The sequence below is a fragment of the Ranitomeya variabilis genome, chromosome 3, assembly GCF_051348905.1.
Source record: "Ranitomeya variabilis isolate aRanVar5 chromosome 3, aRanVar5.hap1, whole genome shotgun sequence".
NCBI classification, from domain to species: Eukaryota; Metazoa; Chordata; class Amphibia; order Anura; family Dendrobatidae; genus Ranitomeya; species Ranitomeya variabilis.
Window position 1 is genome coordinate 88,211,121 of NC_135234.1, and position 27,183 is coordinate 88,238,303.

The following is a 27,183-nucleotide window of genomic DNA, read 5'->3' on the forward strand; positions in this document are numbered from 1 at the left end:
CCCTACTAAGCCGTCCATATGACCATGTACGTCATAGGAAGCTGAATAAAATGATACACTGATATCTGTGATCCGATGTCTTTTTCCAGAGAAATCCATGTTTTTCTTATATGTAAGTGAGCTGTTACGATATATAGGCTGGAAACTGATCTCCCTGAGAATCTGCCTCCAGAGATTATTGTAAAAAGAGGGGTTGTGTGATGTCTCCTAATTAGTGATGAGCGAATATACTCGTTACTCGAGATTTCCCGAGCACGCTCGGGTGTCCTCCGAGTATTTACAAGTGCTCGGAGATTTAGTTTTTATTGCCGCAGCTGAATGATTTACATCTGTTAGCCAGCATAAGTACATGTGGGGATTCTCTAGCAACCAGGCAACCCCCACATGTACTTATGCTGGCTACTAGCTGTAAATCATTCAGCTGCGGCAAGGAAAACTAAATCTCCGAGCAATAAAAAATACTCGGAGGACACCCGAGCGTGCTCGGGAAATCTCGAGTAACGAGTATATTCGCTCATCACTACTCCTGATCTCACTGCAGAGCTGTGCGTGATTATACCTGACACATCAGGTGCCTCTCAGGTTCCATCTCACAGGATGCAGTACAGCAGAGCTGTGAGAGCTGCAGCAAATGTGTTTATAAGGAGACAAAGGTCAGTTCTACTGTTCGGTGTTAGTTACTTGTCTCACACTGATAACGTGCCCTTACATATAGAATAATCTCTGGAGGCAGATTCTCAAGATCAGTGTCCTCCCCACAGTCTGTAACAGCAAAATAGACAAATAGGCGGGCACCATCCACTAACAATACTAAATGATATGGTTCTAATATATATCCTGGGGATCACCTAATGCATGTCAGGAAGCACGAACCAGAAAACACGAAGAAAAAGTACATGCATATAACAGGGATCACCCAAACCGATAAGAGTGTCAAAAAAGCTTTATTATAGAACATCAAGGAGCACACATAAAAACAATTAAAAATCCTCAAAGGATGATACACATAAATGCAGATCCATAGATAAACGGTGAAATACCCAAAAGAGGGGGTAATCCTGGGCTGGGTGTCAAATGTAACAATTTCACAGATTACAGCGACAAAGCATACATAAATGCCAACAAATACTACTGAATGCCGAATCACAGCATAAAGGCCGCAGCAATCTAAACTAAATGTGTGTAAACAATGAATAGATGCTGTCACTCCTAAAGGTACCGTCACACTAAACGACTTTATAACGATATCGCTAGCGATCCGTGACGTTGCAGCGTCCTCGCTAGCGATATCGTTTAGTTTGACACGCAGCAGCGATCAGGATCCTGCTGTGATGTCGCTGGTCGCTGAATAAAGTCCAGAACTTTATTTGGTCGTTTGATCGCTGTGTATCGTTGTGTTTGACACCAAATGCAACGATACCAGCGATATTTTACACTGGTAACCAGGGTAAACATCGGGTAACTAAGCGCGGGGCCGCGCTTAGTAACCCGATGTTTACCCTGGTTACCAGCGTAAAATGTAAAAAAAACAAACAGCACATACTCACATTGCGTCCCCTGCAGTCTGCTTCCTCCTCTGACTCAGCGCCGCAAAGTGAAAGTGAAAGCAGCACAGCGGTGACGTCACCGCTCTGCTCTCACTGTACGGCGCTCAGTCAGTCAGGAAGTGGACGCAGGGGGACGTGAATGTAAGTATGTGCTGTTTGTTTTTTTTACATTTTACGCTGGTAACCAGGGTAAACATCGGGTTACTAAGCGCGGCCCTGCGCTTAGTTACCCGATGTTTACCCTGGTTACCAGGGGACCTCGGCATCGTTGATCGCTGGAGAGCGGTCTGTGTGACAGCTCTCCAGCGATCAAACAGCGACGCTGCAGCGATCGGCATCGTTGTCGTTATCGCTGCAGCGTCGCTTAATGTGACGGTACCTTAAGCCTGTGTGTGTGGACACTGAAACATCTTCAATGGCTTAAGTAGAGTGACAGACAATACGGGGAGTCCCCCCCACACATGCCCTGGCTGTAAACACCCAGGGATAAGTTTGGATGAGGCGATAAACAATACTTAAACCTGGCTCAAATACAGTCAGAAGTCCAGCCTCTAGGATACCCGGACCCACGCATTCCGACACTCGTTGGGTCTTTCTCAAGGCAAATGTGCTCCAGTCCCCTATACAGCGCTTTTATCTATTGTTTGTATGTGTGCTCCTTGTTGTTCTATAATAAAGCTTTTTTGACGCTCTTATTGGTTTGGGTGATGCCTGTTATATGCATGTACTTTTTCTTCATGTTTTCTGGTCACAGTCTGTAACAGCTCATTTACTTATAAGAAAAATGTGGATTTCTGTGGAATAAGACATATCACAGATATCAAGGTATCATTTTCTTCAGCTTCCTATGACCTACATGCCCATATGGACGGCTTACAAGGGTTGATCCTACTGACACATTCCCTTTATGGCTGTATATTAAAGTTAGCATATTACGGTACTTAAAAAATAAATACAAATGTCAAGAGCTCATACAACTACATTTGATGGAGAAATAAAAATGTACGGCACTTGGAAAGAGGCTACTGAACAAAGAACTCGTGGGCCTAGAGGACAAGATAGTCTCCGTCCTGAAGTGACTCAATCTATTCCTGTCTTATGTGCTTTCCTGCAGCTCACACCACTTTTAATTGCCGCTATGAGTTCAGATACAGAAGGACGACCTACGAGGAGGACGAGATTCTGTCGTTACCAAGCTTGTCAGGTATAAGACGGTTTTAGTTTATTTTTTCTGTTGTAGAACAATAGAGGATAAATACTTTCCATATGTACCAGCTATGGCCACACGTGAGGAGGAGCACCTTATTACAAGGCACAGACCACACAGGGAACATATAGCCATCGACAATGTTGCTGACTGGTTTTTAGGCTCCAGTAGGTTTTCTCACCATGAAGCACCTGATGTCTCTGGGAATGTATAGGAGCAAGGATTAAAAGGGCTATCTGGTCTTAAGCTGCTAGTGTGCAGTCACTCTGTGACACCAGACTGGTGAATCCTTACATTGTGCATGTTGTGAGGATTCTCGGGTGCCAGGAGCTTCTGGTATGCGATTTGCATATATGTGGTCACATGCCGACAAGACGTGTGCAGCTTCACTACATGCAAGTGAGGGAGCGAGGACGGGCATGTCTAGTCGAATTGTGGCTGGAAGTATGGAAATCACATGCTTGTGTTCACATGACCGCCCGCTCCTGCTGCCAACATCGGGAAACCCTTGTGATCACGTGCCGACAAGAAGTGCACAGCAAGCAAGTGTATTGAGTGATGCCAGGGACGTCTAGTTGGAATGTGGCCAGAAGTATGGAAATCACATAATTGTGGTAACATGACCGCCCTTTCCTGCTGCTGACACCAGGGAACCCTTGCAGTGCATGCAATGTGAGGATTCACAAGTCTGAAGCCACACAGAGTGACCGCTCACTTGTAGCCAAAGGCCCGACAAGCCATTTAAATGGGAACTATAGAAGAAGTTCCTAAGTAGCAGTGCATTATGGTATAGAAACTTTACAGACTGATTCATTTTGCGGAAAGCTAGGTTAAAGTCCTGTGCAAAATCCTTCAGGTTATTAGGGGACTTTTATCAGGACATTAATTGTAAGGCTTCATACACACAATGCATCAGTATTTTAAAGCCAAAATCAGGAGTGAATACAGATCTTTCTATTTTATTACCCCTGTGGTTTGGATCCATTCCTCGTTTTGACTTTATTTATCCAAATCTGCTGTGTGTGAATGAGGTGCCAACACCAAGTGGTTAAAGGGAACCTGTCACCTCCAAAATCAACGGTGAGTTAAGCCCACCGGCGTCAGGGGCTTATCTACAGCATTCTGGAATGCTGTAGATAAGCCCCCGATGTATCCGAAAAGATGAGATCTGATTATACTTACCTGGGCAGGCCGTCCGATCCGATGGGCATCGCAGTCCGGGGCCTCCCATCTTCTTACGATGACGTCCTCTTCTTGTATTCACGCTGCGGCTCCGACGTACTTTGTCTGCCCTGTTGAGGACAGAGCAAAGTACTGCAGTGCGCAGGTGGCGGGAAAGGTCAGAGAGGCCCAGCGCCTGCGCACTGCAGTACTTTGTCTGCCCTCAACAGGGCAGACAAAGTACGCCGGAGCCGCAGCGTGAAGACAAGAAGAGGACGTCATCTGATGAAGATAGGAGGCCCTGGACAGGACCAGCAGCGGGAAGGCCCCTGGGTGAGTATAATCTAACCTCTTTTTCTCATCTTTCAGGATACATCGGGGGCTTATCTACAGCATTACAGAATGCTGTAGATAAGCCCCTGATGCTCGTGGGCTTAGCTCACCTTCGATTTTAGGGGTGACAGATTCCCTTTAACATCAGCCCGGTCACATTGCAACATGGCATCCAATAATTGTCAGTAGGGTTCTAAGAAAAGATGACCTGGTGTTGGTATTTAATTGGAAATTCAAGAATATACTAAAATAGATGCTACTACCTGGTGAATAATTGTGCAGTCAAATAAAAACGAAATTGGCACCTATAGGCGGTAGGAATGTTAATCATTTTTGGGGGACTGGCGGCATGCTGGATGCTTGGTCATTCTCGAACATCTTAGCTTTAGAGCTACGTTGTGTGCGCCTTTGTGGTTTTGGACCTGACAATAGTGTGTCTTATTTCCTGTATGTGACACTAGAGGGCGACACATGTAGGTTTGGAAGCTGCGCTTTATGGTGTTGTATTGAATATCTGTGCTCCCTGCTAGGTGATATGAACCCATACAATATGATGGTCCATGATGAGAGCAAAGATTCTTCAGAACGTCAATTTTCTGATTTATTGGGCTATTGTATGGAGTAGCTAGTAAGGTCCATAGGGCGATACTCAACCAATCGCTTCTCTCAAAAAAGAGGCAACATGCTGGAACCCCCCCAGAAATAATGTTGCGGTGCTGGGGATCTATACGCTTTTTTTCCTCTGTGTGAGAACCATTTAGGTTTGGTGTAAATCCAGTGCTGTGATAATTTGTCACATGGCAAAAAAACAACTGGGCCTGAAGGGCCCCGCTATCTATCATGGGGTCTGGTTTTTGTTTTGACGTCCTTCCTTTTTCTAGAGAAAGTACCTACCGGTATGTATGACATTTTCTATTTATTCTAGTATCCAGTTATGGAGGCATTCTCTATCATCATAATGGGAGGTTTAGGCCAGAGACCCCCCAGTGTAAGCCGTCAGATGCGAGATGCTAATGGCCCCCGGCTCCTGCTCTGCTGGGAGCGTGATCGGAGTGTCGGTGATCTGTGCTCTGATCCTCTCGCATCAGAGAATCACAGGTGAGGAGGAGACGGTGAAAGTCATTTCTCCTTTGCGTCATTGGGGGACACGGACCGTGGGTGTAGCTGCTGCCACCAGGAGGCTGACACTAAGTGATACAGAGAAAGATCTCTCCTCCCCTGAAGTATACACCCTCCTGCTGGCTCTCAGCTAACCAGTGCTTAGTGTCCGTAGGAGGCACACGGACAGGTCTGCTATTCAGACCCAAAACTCTTTATTATTTTATTTTTACCTTGTAAATTTTTGATTTTATTTTTTACAACGAAGGGGCGACGGATCCTTTCAAGGCTCCGATCTCCCCGAACCATCAACAGGCGAGCACGGAGAGTGTCGCCTCTCCGTATCCTCTTCTGCGACGTGCCATGCCTGAGCTGATTCTTGGGGGCGACGGGTCCCTTCAAGGGCACCGATCTCCCCACACCCTGAACGGACGAGCACATGGAGTGTCGCCTCCACATACCTTCTTCCCCAGCCAGGCCTAATGCCGCACAACTGGCCCTGTCCACCCGTGGCTGAACTCCGTGGATGTACAGAAGCCCCTCTCTATGGCGTCCGAGCGGCCCCCACTGTCCCACCACTGTGAAAGCGGATGGCACAAGGAGGCGGACGGTTCCTCTCCACCTCCCTAACAAAGGGATGGTGGATTGATGTTTATCCCTGCACCGTCCACGCTGCACCTGCAGCAGAACAGTAGAGTGCGTGCGCTTTCCTCGGCACTGAAACCCAGTCATCGCGGTGGCTCCATGCTGGGACGCGCACCGATCGTGAGTGGATCCAGTCAGCGATGGGCCTCTGCAGTGGGATATTCACATGCTGACAGGCAGCCTCAGCTTCCCTGTGGCCCACCTCCATGAGGTAACGCTCCGGCCGGCTGCAAAAATTTAGCCCCCGGCTTCGGCTGATGTGTAGGCCGCGGGCGCGCTAAGGAGGCTCCGCTCACCTTTTCTGGCACTTCTTCCCTGGCACGAGAGCGATCGCTTCTCTTGGCCACCACCAACGTCCCTCTATTCTCACCGCCAGCTGCAGAAATTTAGGCCCCGGCTTGGGCCTATTCATGGAAGTCACAGGGGCGATGGTTTTGCATTGAAGGGGCATTGGGTAAGAAAGTACTGCTTTTCCCCCCTGCATCTTCCCCCCTGAGCTTAAAAGCACATGACCAGTATTCCCTAATCTTAAAGGCACACGACCAGTATTCCTGGTTTTAAAGGCACACGACCAGTATTCCCTAGTCTTAATGGAACATGACCAGTATTCCCTAATCTTAAAGGCACATGACCAGTATTCCTTGGTCTTAATGGAACATGACCAGTATTCCCTAATCTTAAAGGCACACGACCAGTATTCCTGGTTTTAAAGGCACACGACCAGTATTCCCTGGTCTTAAAGGCACACGACCAGTATTCCTTGGTCTTAATGGAACATGACCAGTATTCCCTAATCTTAAAGGCACATGACCAGTATTCCTTGGTCTTAATGGAACATGACCAGTATTCCCTAATCTTAAAGGCACATGACCAGTATTCCTTGGTCTTAACAGCACATGACCAGTATTCCTTGGTCTTAACAGCACATGACCAGTATTTCCTGGTCTTAAAGGCACATGTCCAGTATTTCCTGATCTTAAAGGCACATGAACAGTATTCCCTGGTCTTAAAGGTGCATGACCAGCATTCCCTGGTCTTAAAGGCACATGACCAGCATTTCGGGTCTTAAAGGCACATGACCAGTATCCCCTGGTCTTAAAGGATCATGACCAATATTCCCTGTCTTAAAGGCACATGACCAGTCTGAAACCGTTCACCCTAAATGAGCTCAGGAGCCCTCCGCCGCCGTCCCCAGCTTATCCCGGAGTACCTAGTTCCCTGAGTGGGCTTTGCCACAGCCGCAACCCATGGCTTCTCTGACCAAGAGATTGAATCCCACCGTGATTCCTCTGTGGCTCGGAGTGCTCGCAGGACCGATATACAAGGTCCCTCTCCTTCATGCGAGCCGTCAGCTAGCAGGGGCCTCAAGTATTCTAGAAACGTACAGGCGTCTAGAAAACGGAAGTTTCATTTCCTGATCCCTCACCAATGATTTGCTGAGAACAAGTCTCTGAATATGGATCGGATATTGCCTTGGTTCTGGACTCACCAGAACTTCAGAAAAGGATGGATTTGCCTATTTATATCATAAACCAATCTCTGTAGATTGACGAGGACTTCGGTTCTACTCTAGATCACGCAGTGTCCCTCATAAGGAGACTAAGCTCCCAGCAGAGCATTTGCCATTCACCCAGACAGGGAACGTCCGGATAAGCGATTCACTGGACGGAAGCCTCTGCAAGCGAGGTATTTTTTTTCAGCCAATATACAAATACGTGGGGTGTCCCCTCCACGTATACCCCCCTAGGACGTGGGATACCATGCCTGGTCTGATTCTTAGGGGCAATGGGTCCTTTTAAAGGGCACCGATCTCCCCACACCATCAATAGACGAGCACACGGAGTGTCGCCTCCGTGTATCCTCTTCTGCAGCCAGCCTAACGCCAGACAACCAGCCCGGTCCACCCGGTGACCTGAACTCCGTGGATGTACAGAGGTACCCTTTTTGGCGTCCCAACACCCGCTCTGCATCTCCACTATTTAGCAGATGATGCAAGAAGGCGGACGATCCCTCTCCACTTCCCTATTAAGAGGGTGGTGAATGGAGGGTTCATCATTTTAACTTCGCACCGTTAAAAGAGAGCGGCGATAGTAAGAGACGGCTTTTCCTGACCTGCTGGATGCAGCCACGCATTCTGCCACTTGGCATATTAACGGGTAGAATCTCCTGTGGTATACCTTCCAGTATCCCTGCCAGATGGGTCGTCAATTAAAAATACAACAGACTGTCAGATAGCAAACCTGGTTAGTGGCATCTTGCGGCCTCGGGTTCAGCGCTCTACCCTTCCTTAGCAGCCGCATGGGTTGCTACAGCAATTGTCTCCTGAGAAAGATTGAGTAAATAATATACCAGGATTCAAAATATAACAATGGTCTTTATTTAGTAATTACTTTTGTAACATGTTCAATAAATACATAGGTCACACATTATAATTATGTGAATCACACCAAAGTGTTAAAAACATGACACACCAAAGGAGCATATCGGACCTGGATGTGTCCGCATTTCAAAGGGCGCTATTAACTACTAGGTGGCAATATGTCCATGTGGACAAGGTATGTCTCCACCTGAGAATACAATAGTTGTTTTCTCCCGAAGACAGTACAGCTGGTCAATCAAATTTCTTAAGTGGGAGACTAGCTGCTTCACGCCTCTCTGATGCGGCTATTTGCGCTGAGCTGTCAGCAGAGAATGGAAGCGTTCAAAAAGCCTCTGACATCACTCCCTTACCAAGGTGATCGGTTATTTGGTGAGAAGTTAGGAGCGTTCCCAACGCAGGAACAAAGGATCTCATGTTTTCTATAGACCCAACCAGCAGTGGATAGTTGACCTATCCTGGACCTCAAACTTCTACCAAGCTTGACAAGGTCCCTCTTCTTCGGATGGAGTTCCTCCGCTCAGCCACTTCTTCAACAGGAAAAGGTGGAGTTTCTGGCATCCACCGACATTCGGGATGCTTACCTTCACATTCCTATTTTTTCCCTCTTCAAATCTTCAAAAATTCCTCCACTTTTCCATTCGCTACAGCATTTTCAAATCACAACCTTGTCCTTCGGCAGAGTGTTCGCAGGGGTTATGGCGGCTGTCATGTTCCTCTTGCACCCTAGAGGCATGGTCGTCCTGCCCTATCTGGTCGACTTTTTAGCCGCTCTTCCAGGACTGTGCTGAGTCATCTATATCTCTTGCGATACCCTTTCTCACCTGGGCTGGCAGCTAATCTTAGACAAGTTTTTCCTCATTTGCAACCCAGCAGATAACATTTTTGAGGATGATCCTGGACACTTCCAGAAGGTTGGTAATTCTCCCTTGAGGCAAGGCCGTGGCCCTTCAACAGGGAGCTCACGCACTTGTTCACTCATCCCTTCATTCCATTCGATTTGCTAGGAAGGTTCCGAGGGAAAATGGTGACGACAATGGAAGCGTTTTCCTTCGCTCCTCTCGTTTTCTGCAGGTCAAACAGGCTTTCAGAGGGTAGTCTCTGAGCTCCTTCCTCATCCAGGGGAGATCCTTTCTCCCGGTTCAATGGTTATTAGTGACTACTGATGCCAGTCCTTTTCTCCTGATCATTGTTCTGGGGATCCGAATGGTACGGCTAATTCTACAGCAGATCCACTGCCTTCTGGCGGGTCACCCCATCCGAATTCAATCGGACAATGCCACGGCTGTGCCATACGTCAATCATCTAGCAGGTACCCACGGTCAGGCGTCATGGTCGAGGTACCTCACATAATCTGATGGGCCGAGATCTGTCATTCAGGTGATCTCGGCACTACACATCCCAGGAGTAGAACTCTAGACGGCAGACACCGTCAGGGTCCCGCCTCAAGTGAGTGGGAACTTCACCCGTAAGTCTTCCATCAGATCTGCCTTCTCTGGAGCACTCCAGATGTAGGTCGGATGGCGTCCAGACTGAACGCCAATGTACTCTTGTTCATGGTTTGGCCTTGAGATCCAAAAGCCATCACAGTGCATGCCCTGGTTTTTCCATGGTACCAGTTTCCATAACCCTTCTTCCACTACTTCCGAGAGCCTTTTGGAAGCAGGAAGGGCCCCAGTGATCCTGGGAGATCCGCACTGACCATGTCAGGTTTTTTTCGTTTGCGGAACTAGTATTTTTCCGTCTTATTGCAACAAAACTGCAAGTAGGGACTTCCTTGCAGGGAGTTTTCACATGTGGTTCTTTCCTATCGCAGACCGTTAGATCTTTGGGACCTTTAATGGTCCTGGGAGTCTTACAGTAGACTCCTTTTGATCCAGACAGACTTTACTATCAGGGAAGGTCGCCCTTTTTTTTCTCTGCGATCTCGTCATACTGACAACTCTTTCTTTCCGACTTTTTTCCCTTATTACTCTCAAGGCAAGGTTGTCCTCAGGCGATCCCCGTCCCTTGTTACCAAGGTGGTATTGTATTCCCACTGTTATGAGGGCATCGTTCTTCCTTCATCTCTTTCGGCACCAGTCCACAAAACGGAATGGGTTCTCCATATTCTGGACGAAGTGAGTGCTCTGAGTAGGTACGTCTCGAGGCCGGCGTCCTTCCGAAGGTTGGACGCTTTATTTGGGCTTCCTGATGGTTACAGGAAGGGTTTAGCTGTTTCATCGGCCATGTTAGCCTGGTGGATTCGTTACACCATCCAGGAGTCCTTCCGTGTTAGATGTCAGCCTATCTCCCTGTCTATCAAGGTTTCTTGGATTCTAGGCACCAGGAGTCGGCACAGCACGCCTGCAAGCTTGCGGGTTCGTCCAGTCCGCATGCATTCTTGAAGCACTATAATTCCCAGACCCTCACAGATGGAAGTCTGGGCAGGCGGACTCTGCAGGCCGCAATGGCGCACTTGTAAGTAGCGGGTTACACAGGGCCTGATCTGATGTTGTCCCCACCCAGGGACTGCCTTGGGACGTCCCACGGTCTGTGTCCCCCAATGAGGTGAAGGAGAAATAGAGATTTCTGTGTACTCACAGTAAAATCCTTTTCTCCGAGCCATTCATTGGGGGACACATCTCCCACCCTGATATTAGCTTGTGCTTGTTTTATAATTTGACATGCTATACTCTCATATATAATGTGACATGCTATACGCTCATATGTTGTTATTGATCTCCTGCTTTTGCACCGAACTGGTTAGCTGAGAGCCAGCAGAGGGGTGTATACTGTAGAGGAGGAGCTAACTTTCTTTGTATCACTTAGTGTCAGCCTCCTAGTGGCAGCAGCATACACGGTCTGTGTCCCCCAATGAATGGCTCGGGGAAAAGGATTTTACGGTGAGTACACAAAAATTCCTATTTCTCCATCTCCTCCATTGCTGGCGTCTGTGGGAATCGCACTGCACTCGGGTGACATCCGATGTGCATCCGTATAAGTCTATGATCGCGCGATGTTTCACACGAACATAGACTTATACAGGTCCATACGATCTGATTCTCGCAGTCATTCGCATCATCCTGCCATTGTTTTTGCATGCTGAATCAGGATGAAAAAATAATCGTAGACATGAGCTGCCCCATAGAGCCACACTGGGCTGACTGCAATCCGATTTTCTTTATTACTCTGTCGCCTCATTGGGGGACACAGGACCATGGGTGTTATGCTGCTGTCAGATTGCACTCATCCGATTTCCTCGTGTGATCTTTCCCTTGTTCAGACTTTTACTTGTCCATCTTGTTTTACAGAGGCAGATCGAGCTCTCCAACAACAAAGCAAAGGAATCCAGGGATCTCTGTCCATAGTTATTATACCAGAGTCTGCACAGCTTTTTCCTCAGGTAATGTCCATACGGTACAAACTGAGCAAAACTGCTTTCTACAGACATCTGATAAAAGTGCGGCCCCTGGCTGGGAGGAGGGGCGGCCCGCTGGGATGGGGACATGTGGCCTCTAGCTGGTAGGGGTGGGCGGCCTCTGGCCGGCATGGGGGGTGGGCGGCCTCTGGCCGGCATGGGGGGTGGGCGGCCTCTGGCCGGCATGGGGGGTGGGCGGCCTTTGGCCGGCAATGGGGGGTGGGCGGCCTTTGGCCGGCATGGGGGGTGGGTGGCATCTGGCCGGCATGGGGGGTGGGTGGCCTCTGGCCGGCATGGGGGGTGGGCCTCTGGCCGGCATGGGGGGTGGGCGGCCTCTGGCCGGCATGGGGGGTGGGCGGCCTCTGGCCGACATGGGGGGTGGGCGGCCTCTGGCTGGCATGGGGGGTGGGCGGCCTCTGGCCGGCATGGGGGGTGGGCGGCCTCTGGCCGGCATGGGGGGTGGGCGGCCTCTGGCCGGCATGGGGGGTGGGCGGCCTCTGGCCGGGATGGGGGGTAGGCGGCCTCTTGCTGGGAGTGGGGTCGGTCTATGGCTGGAGGAGCATTGCTATGTCCTGGTATTACATGGCTCCCAGCTGTCAGTGTAATGCTTCACCTTCCTGAATATTCAATGCAAACGGTGATGAATCTAGACAAAGTGGGGCCACATAGCCCTCCATATAGTATAATACACTCACCATAGTCCTCCAGATAGTATAGTGCAGCTCCGGATATATCGCATTGTGTGCATACACCTTCTGCAGCAGAGGGGAATGATGGGGGAGGGAGCATTATCTGACACTCTCTCCTCCATCATTGCTTTCAACTCTATAGGCATCTATGATGCTGATACAGTTGAATGTGGAAGAGGTGTTTGTGTGTGTGTGTTTGTGTGTGTGTGTGTGTGTGTAAGGGGCTGCGCTGGCTCCAGGCCCCATAGCAGTTGCGTGGTGTGCCGCTATTAGCGACATGCCACTGGCTGGGGGAGCATGGGCCCCTAGGCAGATGCTTAGTCTGCCTGACCCTAATGCCGACCCTGACTGCAAATGTGGGCATATAACAGATAGTTCAACACAGACAGTTTTGCTTGGTTAATCATTCTGTTTCCGTAATGCTGGTGATGCTTTTGTGGAATGAATGAAGGGACACTCAGCAGAGTAAACCTACATAGGGCACGCTGGGCAGCGGCCACTTTGCGTTCTTGCACATTGTAGTGTCCACACAGAGCGGCACGGGGGTCGGCGTCTGCTGTACCCTGTTACACAAGAATTAGTCACATCATAGTAAAAAAATTCCTTGGTAGTTTGTCAGCTGCTCATTTTGATAATGAAAATCTGTGTTGAAAGATGCAGGTATATTATTGCGATACGGCCACAGTGGGGGATACTCCGTGCAGCGAGTGATCACGAGGGATGAAAGTCACAGTAGTGAGAGCGGGAATACACAAGTGATTTTATTCTTAACCACATCCCGTCACCGCACACCTCGAGCCCAGTGGCTGGAGAAAAGCATCAGATCATAGGATGCTTTTTCCAGTCTTCTTGTAGGACTAATAGGTATTGTATGTAATTTTGTGTGTAAAAGAAAATACCTGATTTTCTGAATTAAGCATTGTTTAATTTAATAAAAGAATTAATGCCTAAAAACACATCTGGTGTCACAAAGTGTATTTCATCCAGTACAATAAATATGCCACGATTTTCCCTCACCATGAATGATACACTAAATAAATAAGTCTGTGCCAGAATTAACATTTTTGTTCACTCTGCGCCACTTAAAGTATAGTTACGAAAAAAACCAAGTCCTCATAGTGATCTGTATTCAGAAAAATGGAAAAGTTATGATTTTCAGAATATGATGCAAAAAATATTTGTGAGAAATTGATTTTCTTTGTAAAAGTTGGGCATCTTGTTATGCAAAAAAACAAGTTTATTGTATAAAAGTAGTAAAACACACAGAAAACTACATACATTTGGTATTGCCTTAATAGTGCTGACTCGCAAAATACAGTAAAGTTAACACCTTTTTTGTGCAGCAAAAACGGTGTCCCTGACAAATACAACTCATCCTGGGAAAAGAACATAAGCCCTTGTACAGCTACGTTGATGAAAAAATAAAAAAGTTGTGTCTCCAGGAATGAGACCATGAACATAATGCAAAATAAAATATGTTGACATTAAGGCCAAAATAGACCTGATCCTTAAGGCGTAAATACTAAAATTTTAAGCCAGATATTAGCAAATTATAACAAGTTTGTCGGTCTTCACATTGTTCCTGCTACCATCTGTGTTAGAAAAGGCCAGAGGTTGGTTCTGATATGCTAAAAAGTAGATACCGGTACTTTTTTTTTTTCTTAAACAATAAAAAATTCTTGTAAAGCAATGATGCATTTGCCCCCAATCGGCCCCCATTTAATAAAGTCAGTGAATACCGAGCGTGTACAATAAAGTGGCATAAGAGAGAACCCATCCTCTATTCCAGACCCCCTAAAGGCTGACAATTTGTTGACTGCAGTATTTTCACTGTGGCTGGGTGGCCGGATATAATATATATAATTCCTTTTCGTGACACCAGATCTCTAAACTTTTTTTTTTCCAGTTATATTACTAAAAACAAGAAAACCAGTATTAAAAATGACCCATGAGCTTGAGGATCCCCCCATTTTTTGACAACCAGCCAAGCTAAAGAAGACCTTTGGAGCTGGTATTCTCAGGCCGGTAGGGGACCGAAAAATAGCAGCTCACAGCCGCCCCAGAAAAGGTGCTTCTATTAGATGTGTCAATTCTGGCACTTTGCCTGGCTCTTCCCACTTGCACTGGGGTGGTGGCAAGTGGGGTTGATGTCACCTTTGCATTGTCCGGTGACATCAAACCCATGGCTTATTACTAATCCTATAGTTATATTGTAAATAAAAACACAGCAAGAATGAAGTTCTTTTATTTGAAATAAAAAGACACAGAGTTTTACTTTCTTATTTAAAAATAACAAACACAGTTATGCTTACCTAATACCCATTTCATTGAAGCCATCGTCTCCTGTAAAAAAACAGAAAATGATAAAAATACTCGCCTAACGCCTAGTCAATTGCGGCCATGGTTTCTTGTATAAGAAAAAAAAAAAAAAGCCATATCCCTCACCTATCAGACGTTCTGTCCCACGCTGAAATCCATGTCTGTGATAAATAGCTTTCATCCTGGTGGGTACGAAGATGCGACCGTCCAGGCTGAAAACCACTGTTGAATGTGGTTGAGGTTACCGCAGGTCACTGAGGCTGCGTTCCCAGCCATTCCCCTGAACTGCGGGGACTCAACTGAGCTCAGCGCTGCACCGTGAAACTTTTTCTCACGGTTCTAGCGGTGATCTCATTGAGGTCACCTCAGTTCACCGTGAGGCCTCTCTCACTGCAGGGAGTCATTCTCCCCTTTCTTAGCACCGGTACGTGTGACACTGTTGCCACCTGTATGAAACACATGGACGCTGATAGCTCTGGTAAAGTTTTTCCAGCACTGTAAATATAAGGACGTGTGAAAGAGCCCTTATACTGTCTGAGTCAGCTGTACACCTCAGGTGGACCCCCGATGTATGTCGCTGTATAGGTCTATAGCGTATCTGCCCCTCCCCCACTATAGGAACGCTGCCCGCTCCTATTGGCCATCTTTCTCGAGTGCAGTAGACTGCAGGCTACATGTATACATATATGTGGGGTGCTGCGCTACACTCTGCATCAGTAATAAGGAGTGATCCTACCCTTCTACTAGCCATGATCAGGTTAATCCACTGGACCCTAAAACATTCTGAATCAACCTCTTGGTGAATGACCGGCACCATCAGCCATCTCTCTTCCTGGTTCAGACTTGCACACCATGGTACAGAGAAGTCAGACCCCTCCTGATTCAATACTTTACCATTTTATGCTTTCTGTCCCCTGGTCTACGATGGATCTGCAGCTTCTTACGTAAGACTTCTTGTATTTCCGAATAGTCAGCTTCCCCCAGTACACAGTCTCTTTACTTGTCCCTTACTCACAGGCAGAGGATGGGGAACTTGAATGTGTGTGATCCGGGGGTCTTGTCCTCACATGGGCAAATGCATCAGTGGAGCTTCCCCAGTACGGAGGCCGTCACCCAGTTTACCATACACATTTGTACACTGGTGCAGTCCAGCATACAATACTACTACCCTATTCTACTTTGTTATATAATGCAGACATATTCTGTGATGTGAACGGCCCCTAGGGCTCACTGACTTCAGTATGTGTGTAGCCGTTCCATGAAAATATATGAATTTATTTACTTATGTTTTACATTTTCCGGAGACAACTACTCAAGTTGCAAAAACTTTCTCAATTTCTTGTTTCCTATTACACATCTTGGCACACGGAAGTAACGAGTGCTATTTGTGTCACTGAAAGAGGAATTGACTCGGATGTGATCAGCAAAACGATGGCCGTGCTCTATGTGTAGAATGAATGTTACTACGAGGGAGGCAGTCAGAGCGGCTCTTGCCCATTGTGTGACAGTAGCACCAGCCATAAGTATTAGGTAGCTGTCGTGTGAACGTTTGGCCAATAGCAATCTCTCCCGCTTCCCCCATTCTGGTTTTCTCTTTAGAAGAGACCCTGCCGGACCCCATTGTCTGCGACTGATCTCTGCGCCAAAGACCATCCCACTGGCTGGGTGTCTCTTCCCCAATATCTTCTGTTGTTGGAGCGTTGGCCCGCATAGACATTACACTGTCAGCGGGTTTGGACAACTTTTATCTAATGTGTATGGCGCCTTAAAGTGAAATTGGCACTATATGGAAGATTTTATATATAACAGGTGCTGCCCCTAATTGGTGATGGTCCGGGACCTGAGACCCCCACTGATCAGTCAAAAACCACTCTAAACTCCGGCACTTCCATGAGCTGCACTCACAGAGCTGTCGATGGGCTCAATACAAAGTCCATAGCTCTTTGTTCTAATATTTTTACTGATTTGTGGGGGTCTCAGGATTCGTACCACCACCGATCAGCACTGTGCAGCACCTTTCAGGTATAAAAACTCTTTATATAGGGGCAGTTACACTTTTTAAGGCTACATTATGACATGGTGGATTTCCACATTTATGTGTTTGATTCTGCAGAAAATTACAGTACAACGAAAGCAAAATGGATTTTTCACAGTTTACAAAAAATCCCAAAACACTTTATATTATTTTTTTTCCTAGGGAGTTAGTGTCTACATTGGGAAACATCGGAGATCATTACTGAAGCTCACTTTCGATCCGTCGCTGAATACTCAAGAAATCCAACGTTCTTTGAATAGTAAACTGGACCGCGTTATTCAGACCATGTCCTTTACAGAAGAAGCGGTCGGTGCGGCACTGTCCGACAGAATCTCCACTGATAGGTTCCATCGGGATGACTTTGAGAACAGTCGGAGAGCTTTCAAGTCCAGTCCAGGTACCGACAGATCGTAGACGCTTTGGATGCATATATTGGATTCTTTAGTGTCGATTCCTTATTCATTTGTCCTGTTTCAGGCTATGAGATCACTTTTACCTTACTGAATCCAGATCCAAAATCCCATGATCTGAACTGGAACATAAGCTCTGCCTCGGATCAGTATATCCAGCCGTTCCTGGACAAGCTGCAGCCAGTCGCTAACTTCTCTGTTGATTCCCAGGTAGGTATCTCACGTGGAAGATGTTCCATACAGTGGTTGTCTCCTTAAGACACCTTCTGTCCATACTGGTATATAATTATGACAGCGGGCTCAATAGAGACGCTCAGCATGGCATATTCTGCTTGTACTGTTTTACACGGATGCATTTGAATGGCCGCCATGTACTAAATGAATTTTCAGTGCGGTTATGTGATCGGGACATTTATTATTGTTACTCTTTAGGTTATGATTTATTGGATTGTATTCTCAATCTTGTACTTCTGTTTTAGATATTGTATTACGCTATCCTGGGGGTCAATCCTCGCTTTGTGAAGGAAACCTCCAGCTACATCTTAAATGCTCACAATCTACCTCATGTAATTAACCCTGTGGAGGCAAGGCTTGGTAAGAACTTATTCTTACTTTATTAACCCCTCCCAACATTGGATGTATGTTCTAAGCCGGGTGAGGGTGTATGCGGACTGTGAACTGAGTTAGCGAAGATTGCTTTAGATTAACCATTTAGATGCTACTGCTAATTTGACAGCAGCATTTAAAGGGAATCTCTCACCTGGTTTCTTGCTACTTCATCCGAGAGCAGAATAACGTTGGCACAGAGACCTTGATTCCAACAAAGTATCACTTAGTTTAGTGGGTGCAGCAGTTGTGCCACAGTCAGAGTTCTTAGATGTACCAGAGCTGAGAACAATAACCCGGCCCACACCACGGCTTTCTGTGTACATTAGTCTAGCAAGCCCATGAGTACCAGTCCTGGCAATGATAATCTCCTGGAGATTACTCATTGTAAGTAAATGGCACCTCAAAGCCTAAAAAGTGACACATCGCTGAATCCAGTGTTTTTACCACTATATCATGCTGTGCTCTGGTTATATAACAAAAATCTGTGACAGATTCCCTTTAAATGGTTCTGACAGCTCAATTACTGGGTGACTACACACTAAGCTTTACAATCAGTGGCGTCCAGGTCGCTGCCATCTTGATGCTGCTATGAAGCCCATAGGAGATCTTTAAACTATACATGCTTGGTTTTGTCATCATCGCACTGACCTGAAGAATAATGATACCGGGTCATATTTTACTGCACATTAAATGCTGTAATAACCAGTCCCCAAAAAACAATGATGGAGCCGCATTTACTTCAAATCGCTTGGAATTTTTTTTCTTCTTTTTCAGCACATCAATTAGGAAAGTGAATGATGTCATTCAATACTACAAGCCCTCTCATACTTATCTAGTTGGTATAGTTGAAAAAAGACAAATACCCACCAAGTTCAACCCAGAAAAAAAACACCTTACGGTTATGTTGATGCAAAGACATAAACGTTATGGTTCTTTGAAGATGGGAAAGAAAAAAATGTATTATTGGTTTGCTGTTCATGACGTATGTCAGTAACGAAACTAAAATAAGTGCAAATGATGTGTAGAAGTGCATTATGTATGCTGTAAGTTTTGTTTTTTCTACATTTTGTGTGTCATTTTTAGGTTCGAGTGCTGCCTCTCTATACCCTGTGCTGAATTTTTTGCTGTATGTCCCAGAGTATTTCCATTCTCCCCTCTACATCCAGGATAAAGATGGGAATAGAGTGACCTCTAATGCATTTCACAGCCCCCGCTGGGGTGGTATCATGGTAAGTTCATAAATAAAGTCCTCCTATACCACCTCAGGGCTGATTGCAGACTGGTGTCCCATTCTCCAGTTAGGTACTCGAGGAAACCCAGAAACCAGATTGGAGAAGTTCTGTTCTTTGCATGCCATAGTTATAGGCCACCGCATTTAAAGGGTATTCTCATGTTATTAAATTGCTTTAGTTAGAAAGCATGAAAATAAGCAGTGCACTTCTCTATTAAAGGGAACCTATCACGTGATAATGGGGTTAGTCTGCAGGTTAATGGCAATCTGAACCTGCCCAGGTCTCACACTTACAGCCCCGCTGCCGGGAGGAAATGAACTTTATTCCTCCCGGTAGCGTTCGAGTTTCAGTCACGGTGGTGGCACTGGTGCGGGTTCAGTCACCACTCTGTGTATAGAGAACAATGGCTGGAACTGCGCCTCCGGCATTGACTGACAGCCAGCCCCGGTGTATAATTCCTAGACGCATTGCTTACATAACTCAAAGCTGTTCTCAAGCCATGTATGGAGATTACCATCACTCACGTTGGCCCATAATATCCCTATCTCAAAAGGCCCCACATACTTGGGGGACGATTTCTTAGGAAGCCAAGTAACATGTTTTTGGAAAATGGGAATAATTGATGATAATTTGCAGACGTTGCTCCAGATACTGAACCAGGATGGCCGTGCAGCGAAGCATCGTGTGAGACCCTCTACTCGCCCGCTACTGTTTTTAGTAATGGCTGTACTGTATTACTATGTGTAACGTTCCTGATTTCTTCAATATTGACTCATTTTGGGATAGTCAATTCTGTAACGATGAGTCTTTAACTCCTGAACACCCCCTTTATCCTCCACCCACAGCATGGGTGACCACTAGTGTTGAGCGATACCTTCCGACATTTGAAAGTATCGGTATCGGATTGGATCGGCCGATATCCAAAAAATATCGGATATCGCCGATACCGATACCAATACAAGTCAATGGGACACAAATATCGGAAGTGATCCTGGATGGTTCCCAGGGTCTGAAGGAGAGGAAACTCTCCTTCAGGCCCTGGGATCCATATTCATGTAAAAAATAAAGAATAAAAATAAAAAATATGGATATACTCACCCTCGGACAAACCCTGGCTGTCACCGCTGCAAGCGTCTGCCTCCGTTCCTAAGAATGCAGAGTGAAGGACCTTCGATGACGTCGCGGTCACATGAGCGGTCACGCGACCAATCACAAGCCGCGACGTCATCGCAGGTCCTACACTCACTGCATTCTTAGGAACGGAGGCTGCCGGTTGCACCGCTGAGGTCCAGGGTCCGTCGGAGGGGTGAGTATATCCATATTTTTTATTTTTATTCTTTATTTTTTACATGAATATGGATCCCGATATCGCAAAAATATCGGAACTCGGTATCGGAATTCCGATACAGCGAATATCGGCCGATACCCGATATTTGCAGTATCGGAATGCTCAACACTAGTGACCACTACTAGTCTGACCGATGACACCCTTGTACACAGCCAGAAATATGTCTCTGTCCCCTCTTTAAATGTAGCTGCAGTCACAGATGTGCTGTGGCTCAATTCATTCTTGATCTAACGCTGTACTCGGCTATTTCCAGTCATTGCTTTTAAAGTGAATAAAGAGGTAAACAGACTCTGCCAAGTGGTGGGGTCTAGTGGTGGGATCCTCCAGTAAGGTGATAACTTGATGTAACTGGAATACCCCTGTAATTCTTGTTCTTATCCATTTACATATCTCACATAATAATAAAGTATAACTCATTTCCAGGTCTATAATGTCGATTATGGAAATCCGGATGACTTACAATTTCCGGTACATGTTGATATTGATATGGTAAAAGTGATGGAGGTTTTCCTGACACAGCTAAGGCAAGTTAGATTTTCTATATAAAAACAGTGTATCCTTCATGTCCGCTCTTTATAGTAAATCCTGCTGACAGGTTCTCTTTAAAGTACAGGTACAGCCGTAATGCAATTATTACACTGATTAAATTGATACCTTTATTGAAGGAATCCAATCATTGGTTCTTTTATTAATCATGGTTTTAGGTTTTCTTCTGATAATGACTTCTGTGCATCGGTGGTGGGCCTGGCGGGTTGGGTCTTCTGTTCTGACCTATCCACCTGTCTCCTGTCTTTCTTTCTACAGGTCACTGATTATTCAATGATCTATCTCCGTTTCAAAATTTTTGCCGCCGACATCATTGTAAGATTCATCTGTGGAAGATTCCATGTCTGGTCTTCAGTAAAATGATGCCGGAATCTACGCATGCATAGGTCGAGATCTGAGCCAAGTTCTCAATCTGTGCATGCGCCATCTGGTGACCATTTTACTAAAGACAAGATATGGTATCTCACACTGTGCATGTGCAGCCCATCCAATGATGGCGGCAGCAGTGGCACGAAGTTTCGGAAAGGAGGCAAGTCACTGAATAATCAGTGACCTGTAGAAACATAGGATGCAGGTGGAGGGGTCAGAGCAGAAGACCCAACCCACCAGGCCCACCACAAATGCACAGGAGTCGCCATCAGAAGAAAACCTAAAACCATGATTAAAAAAGAACCTCTGATTTGATTCCTTAAACAAAGGTATCAATTTATTCAGTGTGATAGCGCCATTGTGGCCATATCTGTACTTTATAGTGCAAAATCCTGCTGACAGGATGCATTAAGGTAAATTGAAGACAAATTCTGAAAAGAGCACAGTTTTATCTTGTAAGTAATGTGTTTTTGATGTTTATCCTCAGGTTGCTGTTGGGTATTTCAAAGGTTTATGTGTCAGAGAACTGTCAATTGGAAAATCCAGGAAATGAAGGACTGACAGACTGGGAGCTGGATAAACTTCTTTGGACGAGAGCTGTGGAAAACATTGCAACCGTCACCACCACATTGACCTCTTTAGCTCAGCTTTTGGATCAGATAGGAAACATAGTGATCAATGATAACGTGGCTTCAGAGGTGAGGACCTATTAGTTTGACATCGCAGATAAATCATGAATTTAGTCTTAATTTAAGCAGACCAGATTACATGTTGATCACCTATCCACTGTGTAGGTGATAATTATTCAGTCAGTGTTGGTCCCACCGATGGGACATTCCCTGATCACCGCAGTCTTTCAAGTCCCTGTTCTCTACATGGCCAGTCCATTGTAAGTGTTTTGGCATTGATATAGATAACTGACTGTAGCACTCAGACATCTTTGTATATCCAGGGTGCGGTGAGACCGCTGCTTCATCCTGGCCACAGTCCACCCCTACCGATCAGCTGAAATCTGCGGCTGGATTTAAGCAATGAATAAAGCAGAACTCCACAGCTTCGTCCTTTTAATGGCCACTCCTGGAATGGGAGATAAACTGCAGTACTCGGCAGCTAAACCATGTACAGACTGTGTACAATGCTTACATCCAGCCGTGCTGCCGGAGAAGATTTTGGCTGATCGATTGCAGTGCCCGATCTCATATTGGTGACCTGTCCGTATTGATAGGCCATCGATATGTTGGTCCCAGTCAACCCGTGTATATATAGTCTTTCTGTAGGTATTCTCCTCCAGAGCTGCATTTCCCTTCTGTTCATTGCTTATCGGACTTTAGACACTTACCGTATATACTCGAGTATAAGCCGAGATTTTCAGCCCAAATTTTTGGGCTGAAAGTGCCCCTCTCGGCTTATACTCGAGTAATGATCGGCGGTGGGGTCGGCGGGTGAGGGGGAGAGAGGACTGTCGCATACTCGCCTAGTCCCGGCGCTCCTGGTGCTCCCCCTGCCCGTCCCACGGTTTTCGGTGCCGCAGCTCTTTCCCTGTTCAGCGGTCACGTGGGACCGCTCATTAAAGTTATGAATATGGACGCCACTCCCATAGGGGTGGAGCCGCATATTGATTCCTCTAATCAGCGGTAACGGTGACCGCTGACGGAGGAAGAGACTGCGGCACCCGGAGACCATCTGTCCGGGATAAGGAGCCAGGGACGCCGGGAGCAGGTGAGTATTACATAGTTACCTGTCCCCGTTCCACACGCCGGGCGCCGCTCCGTCTTCCCGTCCTCTTGCTCTGACTGTTCAGGTCATAGGGCACGATGACGTACTAGTGTGCGCGCCGCCCTCTGCCTGAACAGTCAGTGCGGAGAGACGCCGAGACGGGACGCTGAGGAGCTGCGAGCAGCAAGAGAGGTGAGTATGTCATTTTTTTTTTTTTTTTATTGCAGCAGCATTATAGATGGGGCACAGCTTTCTATGGCACATCTATGGGGCAGCAATGAACGGTGCAGAGCATTGTATATGGGGCACAGCTTTCTATGGCACATCTATGGGGCAGGCAACAATGAACGGTGCAGAGCATTGTATATGGGGCACAGCTTTCTATGGCACATCTATGGGGCAACAATGAACGGTGCAGAGCATTGTATATGGGGCACAGCTTTCTATGGCACATCTATGGGGCAACAATGAACGGTGCAGAGCATTATATATGGCACAGCTTTATGTGGAGCATCTATGGGGCCATAATGAACGGTGCAGAGCATTATATATGGCACAGCTTTCTATGGCACATCTATGGGGCAATAATGAACGGTGCAGAGCATTATATATGGGGCACAGCTTTCTATGGCACATCTATGGGGCAACAATGAACGGTGCAGAGCATTGTATATGGGGCACAGCTTTCTATGGCACATCTATGGGGCAACAATGAACGGTGCAGAGCATTGTACACTCACCGGCCACTTTATTAGGTACACCTGTCCAACTTCTTGTTAACACTTAATTTCTAATCAGCCAATCACATGGCGGCAACTCAGTGCATTTAGGCATGTAGACATGGTCAAGACAATCTCCTGCAGTTCAAACCGAGCATCAGTATGGGGAAGAAAGGTGATTTGAGTGCCTTTGAACGTGGCATGGTTGTTGGTGCCAGAAGGGCTGGTCTGAGTATTTCAGAAACTGCTGATCTACTGGGATTTTCACGCACAACCATCTCTAGGGTTTACAGAGAATGGTCCGAAAAAGAAAAAAAATCCAGTGAGCGGCAGTTCTGTGGGCGGAAATGCCTTGTTGATGCCAGAGGTCAGAGGAGAATGGGCAGACTGGTTCGAGCTGATAGAAAGGCAACAGTGACTCAAATCGCCACCCGTTACAACCAAGGTAGGCCTAAGAGCATCTCTGAACGCACAGTGCGTCGAACTTTGAGGCAGATGGGCTACAGCAGCAGAAGACCACACCGGGTACCACTCCTTTCAGCTAAGAACAGGAAACTGAGGCTACAATTTGTACAAGCTCATCGAAATTGGACAGTAGAAGATTGGAAAAACGTTGCTTGGTCTGATGAGTCTCGATTTCTGCTGCGACATTCGGATGGTAGGGTCAGAATTTGGCGTAAACAACATGAAAGCATGGATCCATCCTGCCTTGTATGGAGCATCTTTAGGATGTGCAGCCGACAAATCTGCGGCAACTGTGTGATGCCATCATGTCAATATGGACCAAAATCTCTGAGGAATGCTTCCAGCACCTTGTTGAATCTATGCCACGAAGAATTGAGGCAGTTCTGAAGGCAAAAGGGGTCCAACCCGTTACTAGCATGGTGTACCTAATAAAGTGGCCGGTGAGTGTATATGGGGCACAGCTTTCTATGGCACATCTATGGGGCAACAATGAACGGTGCAGAGCATTATATATGGCACAGCTTTATGTGGAGCATCTATGGGGCCATAATGAACGGTATGGAGCATCTATTTTTATTTTTGAAATTCACCGGTAGCTGCTGCATTTTCCACCCTAGGCTTATACTCGAGTCAATAAGTTTTCCCAGTTTTTTTGTGGCAAAATTAGGGGGGTCGGCTTATACTCGGGTCGGCTTATACTCGAGTATATACGGTAATTCACTGTAGTATACAGCTTTGCGTTATGACCTGTTTATTTAGTTGAATGCTCAGTGCTTGCCTATTCCTCCAATAATCTGACGTAACAGAACATACTGTATTTAGACACTGAACATGCAGGTTTGTTGGGATGAGCTCAGTTAATTATCCTCTCAATGAGGATGGTCTAGTAGACAGGCAGCAATTCAAAAGAAGCTCAGTCTATAATGCCATGTATTTTCCAAATTACTCAGTTATATATAGATCATACTGTACTATGAAAGGTGTTCAAAGGCAAATGTAGGCTTTAATGTTGCTAAATTGTCCTTTCTGACAGTAGGTGGCGAGGTAAGTACTGATTGTGTCATATCCTGTTTATTTAGCGATTTTCCTTTTTCAATCTTGTATAAAAGTGCGTGGATCAATATCTACACAGAGAACTTGGGCACAATGGTTCAGATTAATAATTACATGATAATTGCAATATTACAACTACTGCATATGCACGGAGACTGCTAACAGATTGATGCATGTAAAACCATCGCTGCTCCAACAAACACCCGGAGTCTGCTCTGCCACCATGGCACCAGGGAGACGTGGAGGAATGGGATGGAGCCATCTCCTGCCCAAAACTTGTTTCTTCCAAACACTATGAACATCTAACCAGTTCTGTATTATACATAGGACTTTTTACACCACCGTCAGGTTTAATACATTGTCTTTCTTTCCAGGTATACAACTCTGTGTCCTCTGCTCAGATTGCACTGTCCGAACTGGAAGCTGGCAGGTTGGAGAATGCCTTCAAAGCAAGCAAAGAAGCCATCACCTCTTCAGAGAAGGCTTTCTTTGACCCCTCACTGCTTCATCTTCTGTACTTCCCAGATGATCAGAAATTTGCAGTTTATATCCCTCTTTTCTTGCCCATGGCTGTCCCCATATTGCTATCTTTGCTGAAGATCGCCAAGGAATACAGGCTAAGTAAGAAAGAGCAGAGCAAAACAGACTGAAAGTCACATTCTAACGTCTTCATTGAATTCCTCGAGAGAGTATGGCACTGAGTCTTATTTATTACCTGAATGTGTAATGAGCATTGAAATCTGGAAAAAAAAACCATAATGGCGGGTGATGGAAGCTTCTGCACTACTAATTTACTAAGTGTTGGTAAAAGGCGGTTTCACCTTTGATATAAAATCTGACTAAGTCAGGGATAGTTTCCATTTGTGTCTTGCTTTTTTTAACATGCCCATACACATTAGCAATCAGTCCATCCCTGCCCCAATACATATGCATGTTTGGCCAAATATGCATGGTCTCTCGATAGGGAAAAACATACGACATGTTTATAGAGGGCCTTTTCATGTTCAATTGACCACAAAGAGGACTAAATTGTATTTTGGTTTAATATTGACTCTCCGTTGCATCTGTGAGTGTCTCAGGACTGGGATCCGCACCGAACAGTAGATCAAAGGATTTTTACTCCCAATGGGGAACGTCTATCCGTTTTACAAAATGGAGCAGTAGGTTAGATGCCCGATCCCTGCTTCATTCATTCTTTTTGGGTCTTTTGGAAAGAGCCAAGAGTGGCAGACGATCATTCGTACTCCTGCTTCATTCAAAAGGGGAAAAAAGTTCCCAATTTTGCAGATCAGTGCAGGTCCCAGTTGGCGCACACCCACCAATCAGCAACATCACATCCTGTGGATAGAAGATAACTTCTTTTCACTCGACCACCCCTTTAAGTACTGCATGCCTTTTACCTGTAATTATCACAATGGTTAATACGCTGTGAAGTAAGAGAAGGAGTCCGCTCAGGGAATTAATAACTTGACCCGTGTTTTGGTTATAAAAAATGAAAAATAAAAATGTAAAATTGTACATGTAAATATTTCTGAACTTTACATTAAATGGATTTTAAGGGGTATTTTTTTTTCCAATTGTATGTGAAAAACACTACAGTGATTACGTATTACTAGCAATAGTAACCACTAAGAAAATGAAGTAATTGTTCTAAACCAAGAGTGTACCACCCATAGCAGGAGACAACGCCGCTGTTATGGGACGCGTAATCCGCGTGCCTCAGTACTCAAGGGATCAGTACTCACTTCTTAGATCAGAGCAGCATGCTGGTGGAACAAGGGCGAGGTGAGTGGTGTTTATTGTATTTTTTAAGTCAGTACATGTGGGGACCCTCATACTGAGTGGGGGGCGGGCTGTGGGGCCATCATACAGAATAAAAGTCTGTGGGAGCATCGTTCTGAGGGG

At 46.1% G+C, this 27,183-nt stretch overlaps 1 protein-coding gene across 2 annotated transcripts in view; it reads left to right on the forward strand.

Moving 5' to 3' along the window:
* The window catches only part of PIGS (phosphatidylinositol glycan anchor biosynthesis class S), a 31,076-nt gene extending 4,235 nt beyond the window's left edge, over positions 1-26,841 (forward strand). For both annotated transcript variants that reach the window (XM_077294364.1, XM_077294363.1), the window contains 9 exons: positions 2,662-2,751; positions 11,662-11,753; positions 16,974-17,208; positions 17,289-17,431; positions 17,701-17,815; positions 18,914-19,059; positions 20,834-20,934; positions 21,813-22,023; positions 25,653-26,841. In XM_077294364.1, coding sequence (XP_077150479.1) covers positions 2,662-2,751; positions 11,662-11,753; positions 16,974-17,208; positions 17,289-17,431; positions 17,701-17,815; positions 18,914-19,059; positions 20,834-20,934; positions 21,813-22,023; positions 25,653-25,928 — 1,409 coding nt within the window. In that variant the 3' untranslated portion in view covers positions 25,929-26,841. The remainder of the gene's footprint in view (positions 1-2,661; positions 2,752-11,661; positions 11,754-16,973; positions 17,209-17,288; positions 17,432-17,700; positions 17,816-18,913; positions 19,060-20,833; positions 20,935-21,812; positions 22,024-25,652) is intronic.
* Positions 26,842-27,183: the final 342 nt, after the last annotated feature.